The following is a 21,536-nucleotide window of genomic DNA, read 5'->3' as shown; positions in this document are numbered from 1 at the left end:
CACACAGAGGTCGTGTCATCAGTATTTTCGGATCAGGATTTGGGAGTTAGAGCTTCCTGAAGTTAATTTTACATTATACAAATTAGCAGTCATGCCATGTGTTTATGCATCCACAAATAAGTGCTTGGGTGTTAGAAAAATACTGCCAGGCCACAGCTTTCCTGTGTAAAGTGATGACACACAAGATGTAAATAAACTAAATTAATATTGGATTAATATTGATCACTTTGCCTCTGTAGAAAACAAGGAAATACTGCTTTTTCTCTATGTTCTCTATTGTACTAGTTAAATTAAATAAATCAAATAGCCATAATAAACACACTTTGTTGATTTGAAAGCACTAACCAAATTTTAATTAGATTATTTTATTGTTATTATTTATTCAATAAACAGAAGTATCAGTAACATTTATGCTTCCTGACTTGCTGTGATTTATTGTTTTTCACACAAAGAGCCGTGGCAGATTGATTCATGCTCCATAGCCGCGTGCACAGACGCCGACGCGCACGCGCAAACGCAAGTGAGCGTAGGAGCACAACGTGACCCCGCCCTCCCCGTCACATCCTCCGCCTCTCATTGGCCCTCCATGGTTCAGGAGGAGCGCTGCAAAACAAACGGGAATGTGTGTGAGTGGGCTCAGTGTTTGCCGTGGACGCTGCGTGGAGACCTATCAGACGGATAACGTCGAACACCCGTCGGTCACTTGGGTGGTCGGATTGAGAGTGCGTTTATTTATTTATTTTTATCAGAGTGTTTGTTTTTATTTGCACCTCGAAGAAGCAGCGGGATATCTGCATCAACACCGACAGCGCTTTTCTTTTCTTCTTTACGCACGGATGGAGAGGCGCAGGCTGAGGAGCAGAGACGCCACCGAGGAGCCGCTCGTGTGAAGTTTTGCAGAGGTGAGTTAAAAGTATCGCTCAGTGCAACTTCAGGCGGGGTTTAAAGCCGTCAGTGGATCGGGCTTGTGGCGTGAAGGCTGCGGTGCACTCAGTCCGGGCAGAGCTCGTTTCTCCCGGATCTGACGGATCTTGTTCTCTGGGGCAGTGGGTTAGTGGATCAGAGCGGTGCGTAAAACTGATGCTACTCAGCCCGCACACACCGTCGATCATTTAGTTTTTCTAATTAAAAATATTGTTAAAATGTATGTCCCTTGAAGAATAATATTGTTTTGGGATTTTATTATTTTCTGGAAATTTAAGAAACTGAGCTTTTAAACTACAAACCCTGTAAATAATTGAAATGTGTAGTGTTTTTTAATCACACTGGTGTTTTTTTATCAGTCCAGTCCTGTTGATTGGTTCATCTGCTGTCAGTTTTTGGCCTTGGAGTGTTTGTGCCTTTGCTGGATAATGTATTATTGCGACGCTTCTGTCAATGTGTCTGTGTGTATCCGTGCGTGTTGGTGTTGAGACGAGAGCAAAAGGACACACACACACTCCTGATGCACGTGTGAAACGTGAGGAAATCAGGCCAGTGATTTTAAAATTGCCCCTCCAGGTTTGTGGAGGATGAGGGGTCAAAGGACTTCCAGTCTTTTGTCATATGTTGAGCACTGGTGCCTCCCACAGCGGATCCACCAGCTGAACCAGAGCAGATATGGATTGGAGGAGAAACTGTGCAGTGATCAGCCTCCACTGTTCTGCCAGGTTGAATTTCCAGTTGTTAGTGGCTCTCTACCTGCCAGATGGTCTTTAAATCATTTTTCAGCTTCCTCCTGTAGAGACTGTAGGTGATATTTTAAAATCTCCTTCCTGCAGCTGAGCTGACATTGTCTGTTCAACATTTGTCCAGCTATCACAAATTCTCAGTTCTCACTGGGCTCTAAACAAAACAACAGGAAGATCTCTTACCCAAATAAGCATGCAGCTTGCAACCTTTCCCTCGGCTGCCCATGCTGTTTCTGACAATAAGGTGGTTATTTTTTCAGAGCTAAATGCTTTTCTCTGCAGCGCCAGGCTGACTTTGATATGGTTAAGTGGAAGTGCTTTGCTTCCCTGCCAGCCTGTTTGGGGCATGGTTAAGCAATTTGAAGGGGGGCTGGAGACGAGGGGGCAGTGTGTGTGTGCGTGCGTGTGTGTGTGTGTGTGTGTGTGTGTGCCAAGCTGAGACTGGCTGCAGGGATGCAAGACCAGCGTCTGTTCCCACACCAGCTCTCTCTAACCTTCTCCCTGCTCACTCCAGCAGGCTTTTCATTCCGTGCATCTGCCCCCTCGGCCTCAGCCTTCTTTCTTTTCCCTCCTCCTCCCCTCTGTCCCGCTCTCTTTCACTTTCACTGTCTCACACATGCAGGGACAAGCGCGCACACACACACACACACACACACACTCATTTCCTCCTCTTTCTCTTCAGAGCTTCATTAAAGGAATTACAACTGTGAGGTTTAGAGGAAATTCAGATGCTCTTTCATTTTGTCTGTTCTGCTTTTCTCCCAAACTGCTAAAACACAACGTTGCCATGTTGGTATGAACTGAACATGATTTTAAGGAATTTTACCATCACCTGAACGTATCAGCGGATGCAGCTAACAGATCATTTTCATGTCTGATTATTTTCTTGATTAATCATTTTGTCTATGAGCTGTTACCGGTTAGGCTCCCAGAGTCTAAGTCCATCCAGAAATCCAAACCCAGAGATAGGACTTGGTCAGTTCACTACCATATAAAACAAAGAAAAGCAGCAAAGCTTCACATTTGAGAAGCTGCAACCACAGTTAATCAAAATAAAAGATTATCCAAAAAGCTAATTGATTATGTTTCAGCTCTACAGTCTCACACAGCTAAGTCAGTGCAAGCAGATTATGACAGCTATGTAAATGACAAACTAGAGGAAGGAAAAGGAATATGGCCTGGAGGTGCAGTATGCTCACAGCCATGATAAGGACTTTAGTACATTTAAAATCTATCAGCGTCTCACATGTGAACACTTGACCTTTTGTTTTCCTTTCGGAAAATTCGCTTGCACTTCTTGGGAATATTGCCTCCTTCTATGTGAGCGTGTGTGGGTGGGTGCATTTGTTGCATGCATGTACATATGTCTCTCCATCTGTGAGCATATGTGTGGTTTTGTTGGGGAGGGGCTTGCATTCTTACAAAAGGAGTGTCTATCTAAAGTTTTCACAGCTGATGGATTTTTAAATATAAGGTTTGCAGGAGAAAGAAAGTAAAAATGCTCTGCTGAGGTTGGAGAAATCGAAGATTTCAGTCAGGGTGTTTTGTTACTTTAGATGCACAGCGAGGGTTTATTGATAAAGATAAAGGTTTAAATAATAAAGTCAACTCTCTTGCTGAGTTTCAATGATCCAGACTTCCAAATTTAACTCGACCCTTAGTCTGGGAGCTACTTTGATATAGTTCCTGACAGGCAAGAGGCTGATTTGGTTTTGGTTCTTTAAGGAAACTTTCATGTTCCCTGCGGGAAAATGGGTCATTCTGTTCCTGTATGTAGCAGACAGTTGTTTTATATGTATGTCAATGTGTATGTAAATTGGTATTATTTTAGAAAGTGTTACTTCTCAGCTTTTCACACATCTCTGCTTGGCAAAAGCGATTTATCAAATGTGGATCTAACAGTGAGAGACTTTCATTTAGACTGTGATGTTGTGACACCTCAGGTTGATAAAGAGGGCATAACATCTGCTCTGAGTCAGAGGTTATCTGGTCCCAAGATGACAGTGTGTCTGCCCTGGATCTCCTGCCCTGACATGTCCTAACCTACAATCACTGTTACTTCGAGGAGATGAGTTCAGATGCATTTTATGTTTGTTGGGGGGGTTCTGGTGTTGAGAAGGTGGGCTACGGTCACTATAGTGGCCTTAAGTGGTATGTGGAGGGAGTGGCAGAGGTAGGGAGTGGCAGCATGAATGGGATAGTGGAGATGACTGACTGGAAGGAATGAGGAGTGGAAGAGAGGAGGTGGTATCTCTGGGGAGGGGAGAGGAAGAGATAAAGAACTTAGAGTTGTTTTTTTTTGTTGTTTTTTTTAGCCATGCCAGCAGCATGGCCCTGGGGAATGTCCACACATTACTTTGGGTTGGACTGAAATAGCACAACAGGTTTTTGGTGGATGGCATTGATGGATTGTACTGAATGAATGTCTGGGGACATTCATGGTGCCCAGAGGATCAATCCTACTGATTTTGGAGAGTAATGTACTTTCCTTGTAGTGCCAACACCAGATCAAACATTTTCAATTTTTTGATTCATTTCTTTCTCTCAACCCCATATCTCTCCACTGAGCTTAGCTACAGTAGCATTGACCTGTAGAGTAGTGACTGAGGACTGAGCCGTCCTGAGAGACATCACAGCTTTTTCTATTGGTGGCTACAGCAGAGCTGCTTAACCACAATCCCTGGCTCTGATGACGGCTGTGTATGAGAAAGAGGAAAGTGTGCACACAGGCTGTGGCTAGCTTTATCTCATTAGGTTCAGTGTATGCAATACACACAGTTACATGCTTGTCTGAAGTGTGCAAGTGTAGAGATGTGTTTGTGTGTTTTTTCTTTCTCCTAACCAGCAATGTATGAAAAATGATAACTGAAACAGTTATGTGCCGCTAGAATAATAGGTGTGTGTTGGGTTTTTTTTAATCTTCATTATCATTTTCCCTCCTCTGGTTCTTCCTCGAGTCCCTTTCCATCTGTCCGCCCCCTCCCCTCCTTCCTCTTCAATCCTCCATAGATACAAACAGGGAATTTATGGAAAGGGGTTTGAACCTGTGCCCACCCCTCCTCCCACTGTCTCTCAGCAGAGACATTCTTGCTCTGTGTGTGTGTGTGTGTGTGTGTGTGTGTGTGTGTGTGTGTGTGTGTGTGTGTGTGTGCATGGTGGAGGTGTTCCCCATTAATCCCCGCCTTCAAATATGTGACTATGCTATGAGGGGACACCTTACACCACATGGCACATGTTCTACACTTCAGGTCTTGTGTTACACATGATATTTGACATAGTCAACTGGTACACACACAGACACACACAGACACCTCTGGCTGTAGCAGCTAGGAGCTGATGCAGGGCTATGATTGCCATAAGCGTTTTAGGGTCCTAAGCTGATAATCTGTCTGTTTTGGTATTTTTGTGTGCTCTGTCTGCAGCATCCAGCAGCTGGAAGAGACACTATTGGTTCACATCTGTGTGTCATGTTGGTGTTTTGTCGGTTTGTTTGTTTGCCAGCATGAGGACAAGTTAGTTTGTGACACATCTGATGCCAACAGTCCTGACAGTTTTCTTCACAGTTATTGAAAATAACTTATACATTTGCTGTCAAAACCCCTGCTCCATCTATGCTTCTCTCTTTCCAGCCTCCTCTCTTCCCTGCCTCTGTTTATCTCTGGTGCTTCTTGCTTTCTTCTTCTCTGTTTGTGCAGATTTTTGTTTTTTTTTACTCTTTATCTTACCCAGAATACAGAGCTCTAATTTTTGACACTGTGATCACATTTGGTCCCAGACCATATGCCTATTTGCAACTTTTTGCCCCGTGTGTGTGTGTGTGTGTGTTTGACACAAATTTTAGCTTTTCTGAAGCACAGGGAAGTAGGTGTTCCCAACCCCCACCTTTAGGTGGCTGTGACGCAGAGGTGTGTTCACAGATGAGCTGAGGAGGGAAAGGGGGGAGGCATGATAATGCTCCCTTGTCTTGAGGTGAGTTATCGTAAGAATGACGGTTCATTCTGTGAACTGCTCCTCTCACAACAAAACATTTACTAACTAATTATACTAATTATATTTTCAATCCCATCATATTCCAAAAATGTCACTGGAAATACAGTGGATATGGTCAGTGCTGCACTGATTAGTTAATCTGCAACAAACTACATTATTTGCAAGTGAAAGTAGTTGTATAGTTGCCTCATCTTTGACTCATATAAATCACGGAGTACGCCAGAGTTACATTTTAGCACCAGACTTGTTTTCTATTGCTTTTGATTGTTACATAGACCAATGAGAAATGTTTATGTTTCACATGCTGCACTTGTGATATCTACCTCATATTTTTTTGTCCCTGAAACCCTACACTGGTTTTTAAAGGTGCTATACAAATGACATTATGTGCATTGAGGGATCCATTGTAGGCGAGGACTTTGTCTTTTTGTGTCATTATTATGATCTTTAGTAATAATATAAAAAGGTAAAATCAAGTCTATGATGAATGGTAACAACCTATAAAAATCAAAGGGATGAAGTGGCAGTAATCCATACAGGAAATCATAGCATGGTCAGATGTTTTCTACCAGTGTGTCTGGGTTGAGAGGTTGGGCTGGTGAACGGCACAGTGGTTGACAGTGCATCATGATGTCTGTATTACTGCTGATCTTGTACAGACTGGCTTATTTTCTCTCTGTCTGTCTGAATCATCCTTGTTTCTGTCGCTGTTTTTCTCTCTCTCTGTGCCTCCATTGTCTCTGCTGGTCTCTTCTTTTTTTTTTTTGTTCTTTTCCTTTTCTGTTCATGGTTTAGTCGAGGCTGAAGGATGAATGAGTGGGACACAAATCCACCGTGACTTCTGTTTATAAATTACACCCACTCTTTTTTAATAGAGTCTGAGTTTATGGATGTACTGGATGGTTACGCCTATATAGGAAGTAGACCATAGTACTGTATGTTTATGTGTCTGCTGTCATGGAAAAATCATACACAGTTGTAGCTGAAATTACTTTCTTGTAAATATGGTCTTAAAGAGCAGTTTTTATTGATTTTTGTGCATTTTAAACTTTTTTTTTTTTTTTGAAAAATCATTAAAATCTGTGTTTAGTAATTAGTTATTTACCATTTGCTAAACACAGCTCTTCCAGATACAGCTGTGGCCTAAGCCCAGGAGCTCATCCCACAGTCCTGCCACCTTCCCAGCTGATACAGTTCACTTATGATTTGTGACAAAGTCCATAGCTGGCTATTTTCACAGCCACCCAGCTGGCTAATTCACATGTAGCTGTGTGACACTCTGAGGTTGTATTTTCACAGTAGCTGCTATCAGTGAAAAGACTGTTGTTTTCCTGCTAAAAATAACGAATGGAGCAGAAGTAACTGGCATAATCCTGTTTGTATAGTAATTGCATTCCAGTGGTGCAGAATAGGTGGTCACTTTCTATCTGTCACACATAGTGGACAAATCAGTGAAGTAGAGCAAGTTAGAAAAATTGTTCTCATGCTGACCTAAATGCAGGGAACGTGAATATGTCAGTCAGACATGTATTAGAGCAATAGGCATGGCACGTTGTGAAGAGGAAAGAGGGAAAGAGAATGAGTTGGTGGGTATGAGAGGGTATTATTTCAGTCTTTCAAGGAAGATTCATCCTTAAATAGTTTAACACGGTTAAAAATACCTGGTGCTTGATGCTTTTCAAGGCTTTTATTGTTTTTACTTGTTGATGTCATTTTCAAAATAGAAAATATGACATTGTACAAATATTCCCAGTGCAGCTACAAAATGTTTCATCGGAGCAAATCACTGTGTTGATAATGTCACTGTGAAATTGGTCTTTAAATGAAATTGGTCATTTATAGTCAGGTCTGATCCAGGGTTTCACTGCCTTCTCTGGTTTGTGACCACATGTCACTGCATCTGACGGGTCAGGAGTGTGCGCCTGTGACGTCATGGTGTTTTGTACCACACCTGTACATCAGTGCAGCAGTGTGAGAAGTTAAACTGCTGGTGGTCTGCAATAAACATGACTTTCAGGGACTGTTTAGGAGGAAACCCCTGTTTTAGATGTCAAGGTTGCGTTACCGACTCAGCATAAGAAACCCAAACGTCTTACCCAACTGTTTTGGTCAAGTTGCATTGTGGGTAACATGGGTGTCCATTATGCTGGTTATGTTGTCCTGACAGTTCTTCTTCTGAGTGCAGTGTTTAGTCACAGCAAGAGGTGCATTGTGCGAGTGGCTTATCTCTCTGCTTCTGCTTTCCACTGCCCTGGCTATTATTAATACATGTCATAAATGTCATAAAAGTAATCTTTGTGTCCATTAATCTGGATTGTGCATTTACTGACATGGTTTACAGTTCTCACAAGTGATTACATGCTGCTCTCCACTGCTGAAATGTCAGCAGCAGCTGCTTGACTTTAACTTCAGTCCAGACACGCCTCAGTTAATCTGGTCATCTGTACATTTAAATGCCACTCCATATCCTGGGCCTAACTTTTTCTGCACGCCCTGCCCCGAGAGGACACTGATGACCTATAATTAGAATGGAGTGACTATAATGGCGACTTAATGATATGTGGGGAAATCTGACCACAAATACACACACACACACACACACACACACACACACACAGGGGTGTAAAGAGCATTAGGTGCTTTTAAACACTAGAAAATGTCACAGAGGAGGGGAGAAACAAGCTTAGTTCCTGTTAAAAGGATAGAAAGAAATGTTAATGCACTGTACGGATTGAGCCGACATTAAAACAAAGCAGGTTTGCGTGTGTGTACCTCTGCGGTTTGTTGGCAACGTTTCTGACCTGTCTCGACTCTCATGTGATCCGAGTTGGCGCCGGCCTCCTTTCACACAAACGCACAGCAGAGACTTTGTTGGATTCCCACACTTTGGCGCACACACGCATACATGTCGCTTCAGCAGCCCATCCACTTTCACTACATCAGATGACTGTCAGCTGATTCTGGTTAATATTATTTATAGTCTACACCAGTTTAATGTTGACACAGTCAAACTTCGGTTGTTTTTTTGAGACTCATCCAACATTAGAAGATGTCTGAGTGCAGGAGAGTCTGATTATTTGGGTCAGGATGTCGGGAAACTTTATTACATTTGGTCAGAGGAGATCTTTATACAAAGAGAGCACCGTCGAGCAGAAAAGGGATCATTTCAAAGTAATGAAAAATATTTTAAAAAAACAGATTAGACTGACACTATTAATATTCACTATTTACCATTGATGAGAATATACCTATGGCTTAAAGGAATAGTTTTCCTTCTGGGAAATACATTTGTATGTTATTGTGGTGAGAGTTAAATTGATCCCACTCATATCTGTGGAATAAATATGACGCTTTTGTTACCTTTGTACAAAACCAGGTTAGTCATTTTCCTGCTTCCAGTTTTTTGCATATTGTTGTCACTTTATATTTAGTGTGTAGACATGAGAGTGTTATCGGTCCTGTCATCTAGCTCTTGTTGTTCAGCTTGTAAACATTTTTTTGAAGATAAACCCAGACATCTTTGTCTGTAGCAGTGCACTGTTTTCTTGTTGAATAGTCTCACTGCTTATTTCAAATTCTTGATCTTGATCGATCTTGTTTGGGTTTTTTTAACTTGTTCTGGGTCACACTGACTGAATTGTAAAATGGCCCATCAGCTATTTTGTCTCTGCCATGTGTCAGCTTGTTGCTTTTGTCAAATATTTGTGTTCCTTCAGGAATTTTCCAGCAGTGTGGCCATTCAAAGGGACAATTGTAAAGAGACATTGTTTGCATCTGTAGAGGTAACTATTGACCAAGCTTTTTTTTTTTTTTTAAGCCTGAGGTGTCCTTGCTGCATACCACTGTCACACAGGACGTGTTTCTATACTGCCCATTGTTCCCTTTGTGTGTTTTGATTGTGTGATAGGATTCCTGAAACTACAAGCTGGTGACTTTCTCTAGTCAAAGTGTAACAAATGTTATTTGTGTTTATGCCTTTTATGAATATATCATACTGTTGCATTACATCAGATCCAGCTGACTTTTTTCGCCTGGTTGTCACTTAGTTTGTTTAGTTTAGTTTGTCACGTGTTTGTTGTTGATCAGATCCGGTGTGCAGGATGTTTACTGCTAACAGCTGCCTGTCAAGAATGATGCTGGTGAGCGCAGTTAGAGTGAAACAAAACAGTGAAGCCCCAAAACCAAAACAATGAGCTAAAAGACATTACAAAAGCTGAGAAGCTGGTGTAGAGCTGAGAAGAACTGGAGCGTCAGATGATAATTCTTCATTACTTAAGGTTATGGCTTTCACATACATATTAATTCAATCCATTGTGAATAAAAAAAAAAAAAAAGTTGATTATAGATTATATAATATAATGATTTAATTTCCCGTCTCGCATAATATATGTGACATATGAGTTGTGCTGTAAGGAAACTGTGTATTACTGAGGAAAAACTGAGCCGACTATTCTGTGACTCATTCTTATTGTCAAAGGTGTTTCATCACCACCTTCGAAGGTGATACTGACATTTTTCTTCTCTGCATCGTCATCCATGAACCGTTTCTTCCCTGCCTTTTAGCGCCTTTCAGAAGCCTTTTACTGTAACATGCTCTTTTTCTCAGAGCTGAGGATAATGAGGCTCTCTATCCCTGAAATAATTTCGGGTGGTGAAAGTAACTGCAAATGCACACATCTTGAATTCAGTTAAGAAGACATGCTTTTTAATAGCGGAGTACTGGAGATTTATATTTGCAAATGTCACCTTTCATAAACATAACTGCACTTTGTGATTAGTCTTGTGTATTTTCTGCAGGCAGATTTGTCAGTGCCACACGCTTTAAAACATGCTCTTTCCTGGATGGTCAACAGGTTAATTGGACACGTGATGAGAGCAGGATTAAAACATGCTTTTCATCTCAAAAATAATCTCATGCCTGCATGGAATTAAGTGCATAATCTGTAAGAGCTGTCATTTAAATTTCAAGATGTCTTACTGTAAGCCTTAAATCTTAACTTGGAGGAAGTACTTCGCATGCACTTTCTTCTATAGTGCAATGTAAGCAAACTAAGGGAAGGGCTATTTCCTTCTTCTTTTTTTTTTTTTTTTTTTTTTTGGCTGTGGTTTTGCAATTGGGAGGTTTGTTACAAGCTTATGTGCTTAGGCAAAAAAAAAAAAAAGGTGGTGCTGTCTTGCACCTTTGTTTTCAATTTTAAACAGAACTACAGTAAGAGAGACCAAAACATATGATGTTGTATGCTTACTAAGGGATGGCAGCCTTGAGCCCAGTTTGGAGCTGCACCAGTAGTTCCCCTCCTCGGTGACCCGTTCACACAAATCACGATTCTGTGTAGCACCAGAGATGACTGAGCAGCTTTAAGGCACATGCTTGTAACCTGCAGGGTGCACTGGAACATGCCACTCCATTTACAGTCATATGTGGACATTATATCATCACAGCAGCCTGTTTGTTTGCATCTTGTAACCAGACTGCTGCATCTTTTTATACACTTTTTCCCCAAAGTTCTCATGATTTCAAGCCCTCTTTATTTATTAATGTTGTACTATTTTTATCATTACTTTGTCATATTAAATAAAAATAGATACAAACAGGAAGCAAAGATGCTTTTGGTGAAGTTGGAGACACATTAAAGGCAGCATCTGTAAAAGATCTGACAATAAAAATAACTTCTTTTTGTTCCAAATGAATGATTGGTGCTTCAAAAGCCCATACCCTGTAACAAGAGGGCGTGTGTCCTACTTCAGCTGGCTCATAACTGTTGTTTTATGTAACACACTTCATCCCATTTTGTCTGCTGTTGCCATGGTGAAGCTAATTTATACAGGCATTAAGAATTTAGGCACCTGTTATTAACATGCACTTTGGCTGACAATGATTTTTACACATAAATACACACTTGGATTCAGGCAGCCATACACACCTTTGGAGGATTATTCACAAGTTAAGTGTGTATACAGTAGCCTAAGTGGGCGTGTGAGTTTAGCCAACAACAGGAGAGTGAAGTGGGCACAAAGAGTGTGTGTTTTGTGTTGCCACGCAAGATGCTCAGATTGACTGATGTGATTATCAGTATGAACAATGTAGAGATGCTGCAGTGTTTGTTTATATAAACTGTCTGCTGCTTTGTAATAAGAATAGAGTATCTTCACAATGTCTGCATTAGAAATATCAGATAATTAAAAAGAACATAGAAAATGTCAAAAGGCAAGAAATGTTATTTTTAAATAAATCCCTATGGAGAGCATGCACACATCTTATGGTCAACTAGCAGTAAACACGTGAGCAGATTTGCAGGTCGCGAATGAGAGTCTCCTGCGTGTTCCCAGTTGGACTCTCCAGTTGGTGGGACTCTTTCAGTCGAGAACAATGGCTGGATGCTTCCTCACCTCCTTCATTTCCTTCTTCCTTTCCTCCCTTCTAGATGTGTCATCCCTCATTTGATTATCCGTTTTGTCCCTCGCCCCATAGGAAACACAGACACACTGTCAAGGGGAGGGATTAATGCTTTAGTGCACATGGACCTTGGAGAGCCGACAACAAATTGGTATCAGGTCAGGTATCCTGCTGTCTCATGCCAGTTCCCCTTCACTAACTTGTATGTAACTGGGTCTCTGTGGCATTTGTCCACTCTTTCGAGCTGCAGGCTCAGCATACTGATCTAATGCTCACATGTTGCACGAAAACACACACTCGCACCTCATCACTAGTATTTGAGACTGTTAGCACCACGGACTAAAGACCAGTGAACGGACTGAGTGGCAGCTGTATTCAGCCTGGGTAAAGGCTGGCACCAAACCAGAACACACTGCGAGTGGGCATTGTTGATCTGAAAGGCCCTTCAGATGAGATGAGCGGTGACACTAAGGGGAGGCAAAGGGAAGGTTTTTATGATTCAGTGGTTGAACGCAACTCTTTGTGAGAGAGAGAGAAAGAGAGAGAGAGTGTGTGTGTGTGTGTGTGTGTGTGAGAGAGTGTGGGTAACAGTGGTTTAAGTTTGTTTTGAAGGGGCTTGCTGAGGCTGGGAAAGGTTTTTGGGAAAATCCTGAGTTCTGGGTGTGAATGTTTTGCATACCACTCATGCCAAAATGTCTACTTCACAGGAGAGTGAAAACAGCATATACTTTCCTGAACTTTGTGCTAAATGGCACATTTTTACTTTTAAACTATTAATTGAGAAGAAAAGCCATAAAAAAAACACATTAGTGGAATATATTTAAACTAGAGCTGTAAATAATTATTTTCATGATGCAGATTGACCTTTTCTCACATATATGACAGAAAAGCAGGAAATAATCAAGTAAAACATGTTTGACATTTTTGCTTGAAATTTAACTGAATATTTTATGAACTGACAGATTTGCAATAAACAAGCACCTGGTTTTCATCTTTTTGTATCTGAATAAACTTCCACAATTTACATACAGATACTGCAGACGATTTGCTAAGAAAGCCTGGCTTTGCTTCTGAGGGAGAGAAGGGACAAGATGATTATCTTTTTATAAAGTGCCACATTTATCCAGCAGTGGGTAGGCGAGTGCCTGAAAATAAATGTAGGACAAACACTGACTGCATCGCATGCAGTCTCCATCTCACAGTCAGTATTAGATTTTAGTGAGTGCACTGTGTAACTCACAGGCATATATAAAGCTATTTTCCCTGTTTGATGGGTGTGTGCTGTTATTTTACATCTGCACGATTCAGTAAGTCACTTTTCTCTTCCCTTCCCCATCGTGGACAGCTCCATCTGCTTATAACATTTGGAAACATCAGTGCATTGAAGGTACTTGAAGATAAACAGCTTGTACCATCTGGTATCATTGTGTACAGTTTTTAGTTCAGGAAATGGTGGGGAAGTGCAGGGAACAGTGTCCAGCATGTTCTGTGATTACCCAGAGCGCATTAGGTAACAAAATGTACCATCATTTGCCACCCACCAGGGGTGTGAGTCAGAAATCAGAGACAAACAAGGCAAGGCAGAAAGCTGTGCTGCTGAACATTCAAAGCCCAAAATGGACTAAAACACTTTACGACATTAGAGGAAATTGCTGCTCTTCAACAGGGTCTTTTTCCTGCTACCCACCGTGGCTTTGGCTAGATGATAATACAGTATTAGTGATTATTGTCTATTATCACATCAGGTTATTTGGATGTATTTCTGCCATCTAAATCAATATTTCAAGCACAAGTTGCAGCTAAAAATAACTGAGAATTACTTAAGTTTTTTTGATTTGAGCCTTGTGATGTGTGTAGGCTCATCAATGCAACAGTGCATCATGCTAAACTGCCTCTGATACGTATATTTGTTCATATCTGATTTTGTTCACTTTTACCAAATTGTGATATATTTGAATCAGAAATGAGAAGTGTGTGCTGTTGCCTCTAATGAGCCATGGCCAACAGTGACACTTCTTTATCACTGCAGCAAGGTGTGATGCTAAACCACTTACCATTAGCTGAAACGCACTTTCATCTGGTGTTATGTTAAAGCTGCTTTCTTTGGTTTTTGGATATTTGGGTAAATTCAAGCTGAAATGGAAGCTCTTAGCTTTTTTTTTTTTTATCTCATAAAGTTGTTATGGTCAATGTGTAAGAATTAGCAGGTGTTTATTTTATTAGGAATCTTTAAGTCATGTAACTGCCCATTTTACAAATATAAATTCAATTTTAAATGTTGATGTATGTTGATCTCCATCAGCTCCTGAGGGAACTATAAGGTTCCTGTCTGCATAGTGCTCCACAGTGTTCACCAGCATGTTTCTAAATGTGTCAATATGCTATTCATTCCTGAGCAGGTAGTTTCATTCATTTATTTTAGCTGAAAGCTGCTGTCTGCTTTAGCTGGAAACAATACTGAGGAGAGCAGAGTTTGATGCCCCCAAAAAAATAGAGCTAGAGGCTGAACTTGAAAAATCTTACTTATTGTGTCATAGTCGTATAAAGTCATAATAGTCACACGTGAAACCAAACATGTATTTTTGGCTGCATCTGACCAATCAAGTCAAACCAGGCTGTTACAGGCCAAAAAAATCCATCCAACCTTTTGATCCTGATGATTCATTCATTTAGTCATGGCTGTCAGGGTTGTCTGTGTTAAAGTGAGCTAGCCGCTAATAATAGCCGCTACAGGATCGGTCTCATCGGCCTATAGTCACTCTGCTGCCAAACAAGGATCTAGTCTTTTCTCGGGCCTCGTGCAGGGTCTTTGTGTGGCTCTGTCTGTCACCGAGGCCAAAGTAGAGGATATCAGGTTGCTGGTTCAGTCACTGGTCCTACTGGAATGTCTGTGAAGGGAGGTGTTGTCTGTGTATACATGGTTGTAGTTTCATGATGATGATCTTGTTTGAGACTCAGACTCAGAGAAGAGCTGAATATTGAGGCTTCAGAGGCTGATCTCTCTGCTTGTTAGTGGAGTTTAATTTCATTTGACAGATGTATCTCTCTCCTCCAGGCATTTCTGAGCTCTCCTCGGTTGTAAAGCGATACAGCTTAACAAGACAGAACTGACACTTTTCTAGCTTTCTACAGCATTTACAGTCATCGGAGCATTAACAGATGACTGATCTGCCCAATAAGATTAACAGTGGCCCTGATACTCATCCTGTACAACAAATTAAATTTAAACAGTTGTAAACATTCACTGAACTGCCCTTTTTCTTTAAATGCCAATTCAGTAGATTCTTCCCTCTGGGCACTGCTTCATCATTATCTGACAGCTATACGTGGATACCTCTGTCTATTTTCAGCTGGATCCCATAAGTGTCCATGTGAGTCTACATCCCCAGCTTTAAAGGTTGAAATCTCAAGGGCTGCTGATGTTAAATATAGACATCATAATACAAGATTTCTTAACTATAGGAGAAGCTGAATGCAGATCTATTCAGTGTGTCTGGATTGGTTTTTACATATAAATTTGATTTCTTAAAGAAAAACATGGCCTTTAAAGCTCTGGCAGACCTGTGGTCCTTATGTACGGAGGGAGATCTGCTTGTGCCACATCTGGTGGATTCTAAACATCTGTCAGTCTGAGTTGCATTTTTATTGCTTTGTTCATGTGGAAAATATGCAAGTGCTTACAGCAAGTAATAGGAGGTGACAGGAGTCATGTTTGTGACATTTGTAAAATTTGAGGTAAGTTTGCTGCTGAGTGCGTACGGGTAGGGCAGTGGAGTCGGGACATGTTAGCACAGGCTGTGAATGCTGCTCGTCCACATCGCACACGACCAGCGTCATCAGCTGTGGCGACTTTGTGCAGCATTGCACAGGGCTCTCTGAACTCCAGCTAACCTCTCTGCTGACATGGTTTTGGTGTTATGTAAGTTCATGAGGTGCTTTTGTTGTGTTCCCATAATGCATTACTGACCCTGATCCTAGGCCCTTTGCTTGTTGTCCAGTGGGGTTGTATGTGATGGATTTTTATGTCTTTTTTCACCCAGGAGTGTCGTCCCGTGTCCCAGAGATCATGGCGGCGGGCACACACTCCCCCGGTGGGCCCAATGGCATTATCCGGAGTCAGTCCTTTGCCGGCTTTAGCACGCTACAGGAACGCCGATCACGGTAAGCAGAAATCTTTAAATCTATTATACTACTATTAATGAACAGTCAACTGATGTTACTCATTGCAGAAATAACAAATGTGGTCAGGAGGTGATAGAAGGAATTTATTGTACGACCACGACAGCTTATTGATTTTTCAAAGCCAAGGCTCGATTATAATAACTGTAAAATAGTTTTTACATAGATCTCTTGAAACAATATGCTATTGATTTCCCTTTTACTACTATGTAAACTTTACATTAAGGTCGTCAAAAGAATAGTTATCAGTAAATCAGGCATTAAAAGGATCTTTTTATCGTTCTGGTCTTCAGGAAGGTTAGGTATTTCATTTTCCTCCAGAGCATGGGTCAAGCACCAAAAACCCTGGATCCTACAAATCCTATAATGTAACTTGATAGTGCCTCAATTCCTAAAACTATTTTTAATATTTTGCTTTGAAAATCCAAATGTATATCTTTTGGTTATATGACCTACACTAACATTGAATTTAAAACTTAAATTGAAATCCTCTAACACGTTTCTGTGGAAATGACTATCCCTGCATCATATAACTCAGGTTTCCTGCTTACTCTTTCATTCATAGGCAGCAGTTGCTTTTGAAAAGCTCTTGAGAGATAAGAGTCTTATCTTTGTTTCTGTCTTTGACTCATCGGTGACAGCTCTTGCACCATCACCACAAGACAAAGCCCCCTCACATTCAAATGTCTGAAATATCTCTTACAATCTTTGACTTTCGGCTGTCAGCGCCTGGTCCTCCTCTGCACTTCTGGTCTTGCTGAGAGACCCTATTAAAGACACTGTTCTCTTTTCCCTCCGCTCAGACAGTGAATGGTGTAATTGGCTGGAATGAGTCGGGTGTGTGGGTGACTGACTTACCGTTCTGTTAATGAGCGAGGAGGAAAGCTAAGAGATGTGGCTTCTGAGGCCACTGGAGTGTATCAATGGTTGTGTGTGTTGGTGTTTTCTCCCCCCCATGTGTGTATTCATGTGCATGTTTCATGTGCATTTGTGCATGTATGCAGTATATATGCAAGGGTGCAAATTCACAATTACCATACGGTATAGAATTGTGCTGGCATGCATTCTTGTGTGTGTGTGTGTGTGTGTGTGTGTGTGTGTGTGTGTGTGTGTGTGTGTGTGTGTGTGTTTTGGTGTGTGAGCCTACTGCACTACAGCTTGTGTGACCCCAAGGCTATGCAGAGCTCTCATTCAGCACTGTCCTACATTTGTGGTGGCTTAGCTTAACTTGTGTTGTTGTAGCACGTTCCAGCTTGTCAAGCACTACAATTGGTTATCACCACGACTGAGATGACTCTGGGATCATTTCAATAAGTTGAGGGAATTACTATTTGTCAGCTGAATCTGTAGTGGTTTGAAAAGCTGAAATGTGGATGAGTGGTTTAGATGAGTGTGAAATGTATTGGGATTTATTGGAAAAGAGAAAACATTGAGATGTTTGTTGAGATGTAGAAACACAGGCTTTAATGAACATAGTAACTGAGAGTTAGAAATGAATATTAAACATTGTGATTGAAAGTCATGATTTTTGTTTTTTATTGTGCACATTTTGGACTGTTACGATACGTAGATGTAAGACGTTGCTTTAGGGTCTAAAAAACTGTATTGAGCAATTATAACTATTTTTTTGACATTTTATAGACTGAGTAATTTAATTGATTGACAACTGAACCGATCAGAGATAATAATTGTTGCAGACAATTGTCATTGATTGCCTCAGTTTGTGTTTGTGTATTTATAAGTTCACTCCAGCAGAAGATGAATGGCAGCAGGTCAAACAGGGAAAGTGGGGAATTGGAAGCAAATACGCAGACAGTGCAAATATATGTGCATACTTTGTGTCTTACATGTAGCATGCCTTTGTGACCAGTAAAGATATCTCTCTAAGGTTATCTTGTGAGTTCATGTAATTACCAAGGATCGGATTGAAATGTAGGCTGCAAGTGTCAGTGTATAACTGAGTTGTCTCTGTGTGAACAGTCTCAACATGCCTTATCCATCCTGACTAATGAGACGAAATCATGCTGAGACTGGCCCAAGGGCATGTTGAGGATGCTGTAAAATATGAACTCTCATCGAACGCAACATTATTATAGGCAGCCTTAAGGCCTGGCTAAATATTAGAGAAATCCTGTGATACATATTTACCACATGAGATGCAGTATTTTGCCTGTGTAAGAACTGTAGATGTTTTTAGGTCAATAAAAGTTTTTTTTTTGAAATCTGTGAAAATATTGTGAAGCGTTATTTGGTTTTTCCAGTTTAAAGTTGCACACTGGACAGAAGATTGTGTGTTTGTTTGTGTGCAGGTGTAACTCGTTCATGGGGAACTCTGCGGTGCAGAAGAAGCCTCAGTCCAAGCCCAAGAAGCCTCACCTTTCAGGCCACAAGGGAAGCAGCAGCTCCAGAGACCCCCAACCCAAAAGACTGGAGGAGGTTTACACAGCACTCAAACAAGGCCTGGAGTGAGTGACTCATACACTGACATAAGCACATTAAATGCATATCCAAACCGTATACCTGGACAAAATAAGCGACTTGATTCTATTTTATTGACATTTTAATGATAATATTACCTTTTGTGGAATTTGTATAAAACCTTCTGTTTTTTGCCCTGTAGTGAGTATCTGGAAGTCCATCAAACAGAGCTGGACAAACTGATGTCTCTGATGAAGGACATGAAGAGGAACTCTCGCCTGGTGAGCACGTCAGCTCTACAGTCTGCCTGTTAAATTGAGTATAACAGCCTTAAACGACAACGTTTGCTGTCTCAGTGTGTCATTAGTGCAGAGCAACGGGATATACTGAATCTTTCAAAAAAGTCCAAGCTTCCTATCAGTAACTTTGCTACAAAATGCATCAAGTTTAGGATAATGGAAAATACATTTTGATTTGCTACAGTGTACACAGTCACACACTTACTGAACTCATTGAGAATAACTAGAAAGAGTGTTTAACAGGATCTTACTTGACACCAGAGTCTGCTTTGCATTTCTTAAGCATCCTGAGCTGAGCTGTACTTCTGTACTAAATGTGTGTGTGTGTGTGTGTGTGTGTGTGTGTGTGTGTGTGTGTGTGTTTTTCTTTCTCTAGGGAGTGCTGTATGATCTTGACAAGGTGAGTTGATGGAGGGGAGGGTCTACTGTAACAATCACCTTAAGTTTGGTGTGTGTCGAGTGAATCTTTGATGTTAAAAAGAGAGAGAGGAAAAAATGGTTACAGCCACGAGAAAACGGGGAGGACTGTGGAGAAGTGAAAGGCTGAAGGGATTGAGGAATAATGCAGGAAAAATGAAAGCAAAAAAGAAAAACTGTTGATGGGACAGCTTGAGAGAAATATCCATGAAATCCTGACAAGAGAAAATTAAGTATCTCATATAATGAAAAGGATATTTCCATATAACAGACAACACATAGAATAAAGAATATTTTTTTTGCCAACCCCAAAAATTATTTAATGATAGTTCAATGTCACTTTCATGAATACAAAATGTACCTCATTATATCCTGTAGCTGTGACACACATCATCATTTTTGCAGCTGTAAACCACATGTTACCAAAGATATATGAGCAGCAGTAAACCTTGTGCTACATGTGTCTCTGCAGCAAATCAAAACCATTGAGAGGTACATGAGACGTCTGGAGTTTCACATGAGCAAGGTAAGCACTGATGTGCCATAACAGAATGTCTTTAAGGATTGTTACCTCTAAAGTTACACTTCATGTGTTTGATGTGTTCTTAGCTTTTTCATGGTTCAGACAAGACCTATTAGCATACTCAGGTTGCCTGGTAAGGAAACTTTTTTTGTCCTATATCCTCCCTTTTAGTCTCCTCTCAGTTAGGGACATTAATCCTCGAGAAGGTTTTGCGAAGCTTGGTGAAGTTTCTTCCGTATCCCCTTTTGTAGTCCTGTAATGGTCTCCCTCGCTGTGCGTCAAATCAGACATGTCAGCAGGAAGACACAACACACACGCCCAAACAACAGTGCCGCTCCAAAGGTAACCATGGTTACCCAAAGATGGAGCCTTTGAAGTCCTGAGGAGCGCAGTGGAGCCCTCTATTGGGTGGTGTTAACCCTTTGTGTGCATACATCCTGGCAGACAATAAAAACCCACCTTCAGATGTCCAAAGCCAAACATGTGCGTGCAGCTACACAACAGAAGACAATGAAGACCAATTTGTGACTCACTTGGTGCTTCGGAAAGGGTTGAAGGCAACACTGAATCTAGGTCAGTGTAGTTAGCAGGCTGCAGCGAGGAGCGATTGACAGCGTCCTTAAAGATGAAAGGATGAGAGGAGGTGATTGAGGGAGGAGAGAAAATAGGTGAGGTTGTCTTAGAAACTTGGGTAATGCATCTGCAAGTATGCATCACTTTGGCACAAACACAAGTAGATTCAGTGCTTGTTCTGTCTTGTGAGGTTGTCACTGGATGCAGTTAAAGCAAACACACTCAAAGCCTTTCTGCTTAACATCCAACACTGTTCTGACATTCTTACTGTTCTTTCCAGCTCTGTGCAAAAATAGATTTGAATGCACTTTAAATATTTGAAATAGTGAATAGTGTCTGATTTATCTTGTCAGGCAGGTAAAAAGCTTCAAAAGTCAAAGCACAAATAAAAAGTAAGTTAAATGTAGCTCTCGCTGCGTTCTTTCTTTTCTAAATAAATACCAGTGCTCCTTTGATAAACCAATGCCTTTTCATAGGTGCAGGTTATTGGCTAGGCATAAAATACAATAACACTGGTTAAATGCATGCTGGGTTCATGCATTAAACTAATGCCAATAAGAAGTCGACAAGGCATGCAGCTTCCTGTCCTTCTTTTAAATAGCTATTGCCTTTGCACACATGCACACACACAGGACAGATCCATTGTCCTAACATCAGCACCAGCAGATAGTTATCGACTGAGATCAATTATAGAGTTTTCAGATAAGAGATCAACCACAAAAGCACTGAGGTCAGGAAATTAAATTATGCACACACACACACACACACACACAGAATTGGTCTCAAAAATCCAGTATTTCTTGAGGGATGTGTGTACTTTCTGTCACTGTCATTATGAGGCTTTAGAGATGCTAATTGCAGCCCAGACTTGTCTACAAGAAGTAGGACAGGGCAAACTGGGAAGTAATGCTTTTTGCAGACAAGTGGCGCTGATTAGCCTGTGAAGAGGAGGAAATATCATCTTTATATATTTTCATTTGTACTATCAGCAGTGATGAGCAGCTACAAGAATAAAGATGCTGGTTTTGTAGAGAGGTATATGGGAAATGTGGTGGGAATTGACCTATATA

General features: G+C 41.0%; 1 protein-coding gene across 2 annotated transcripts in view; it reads left to right on the top strand.

Annotated features, from left to right (window-relative positions):
* The window catches only part of ripor2 (RHO family interacting cell polarization regulator 2), a 45,861-nt gene that overhangs the window by 9,928 nt on the left and 14,397 nt on the right, over nucleotides 1–21,536 (top strand). Inside the window, exons 1-6 of one of the 2 annotated variants that reach the window (XM_026299825.2) lie at nucleotides 644–902; nucleotides 16,098–16,218; nucleotides 18,546–18,701; nucleotides 18,857–18,935; nucleotides 19,330–19,353; nucleotides 19,843–19,896. In XM_026299825.2, the coding sequence (XP_026155610.1) occupies nucleotides 16,124–16,218; nucleotides 18,546–18,701; nucleotides 18,857–18,935; nucleotides 19,330–19,353; nucleotides 19,843–19,896 (408 nt within the window). In that variant the 5' untranslated portion in view covers nucleotides 644–902; nucleotides 16,098–16,123. Of the gene's footprint in view, nucleotides 1–643; nucleotides 903–16,097; nucleotides 16,219–18,545; nucleotides 18,702–18,856; nucleotides 18,936–19,329; nucleotides 19,354–19,842; nucleotides 19,897–21,536 lie in introns of those variants that run through there. The other variant, XM_026299823.1, reaches the window with a different exon arrangement.

Source organism: Mastacembelus armatus, chromosome 11 (genome assembly GCF_900324485.2).
Source record: "Mastacembelus armatus chromosome 11, fMasArm1.2, whole genome shotgun sequence".
Taxonomy (NCBI): domain Eukaryota; kingdom Metazoa; phylum Chordata; class Actinopteri; order Synbranchiformes; family Mastacembelidae; genus Mastacembelus; species Mastacembelus armatus.
This window is presented reverse-complemented; position numbering and strand designations above follow the sequence as displayed.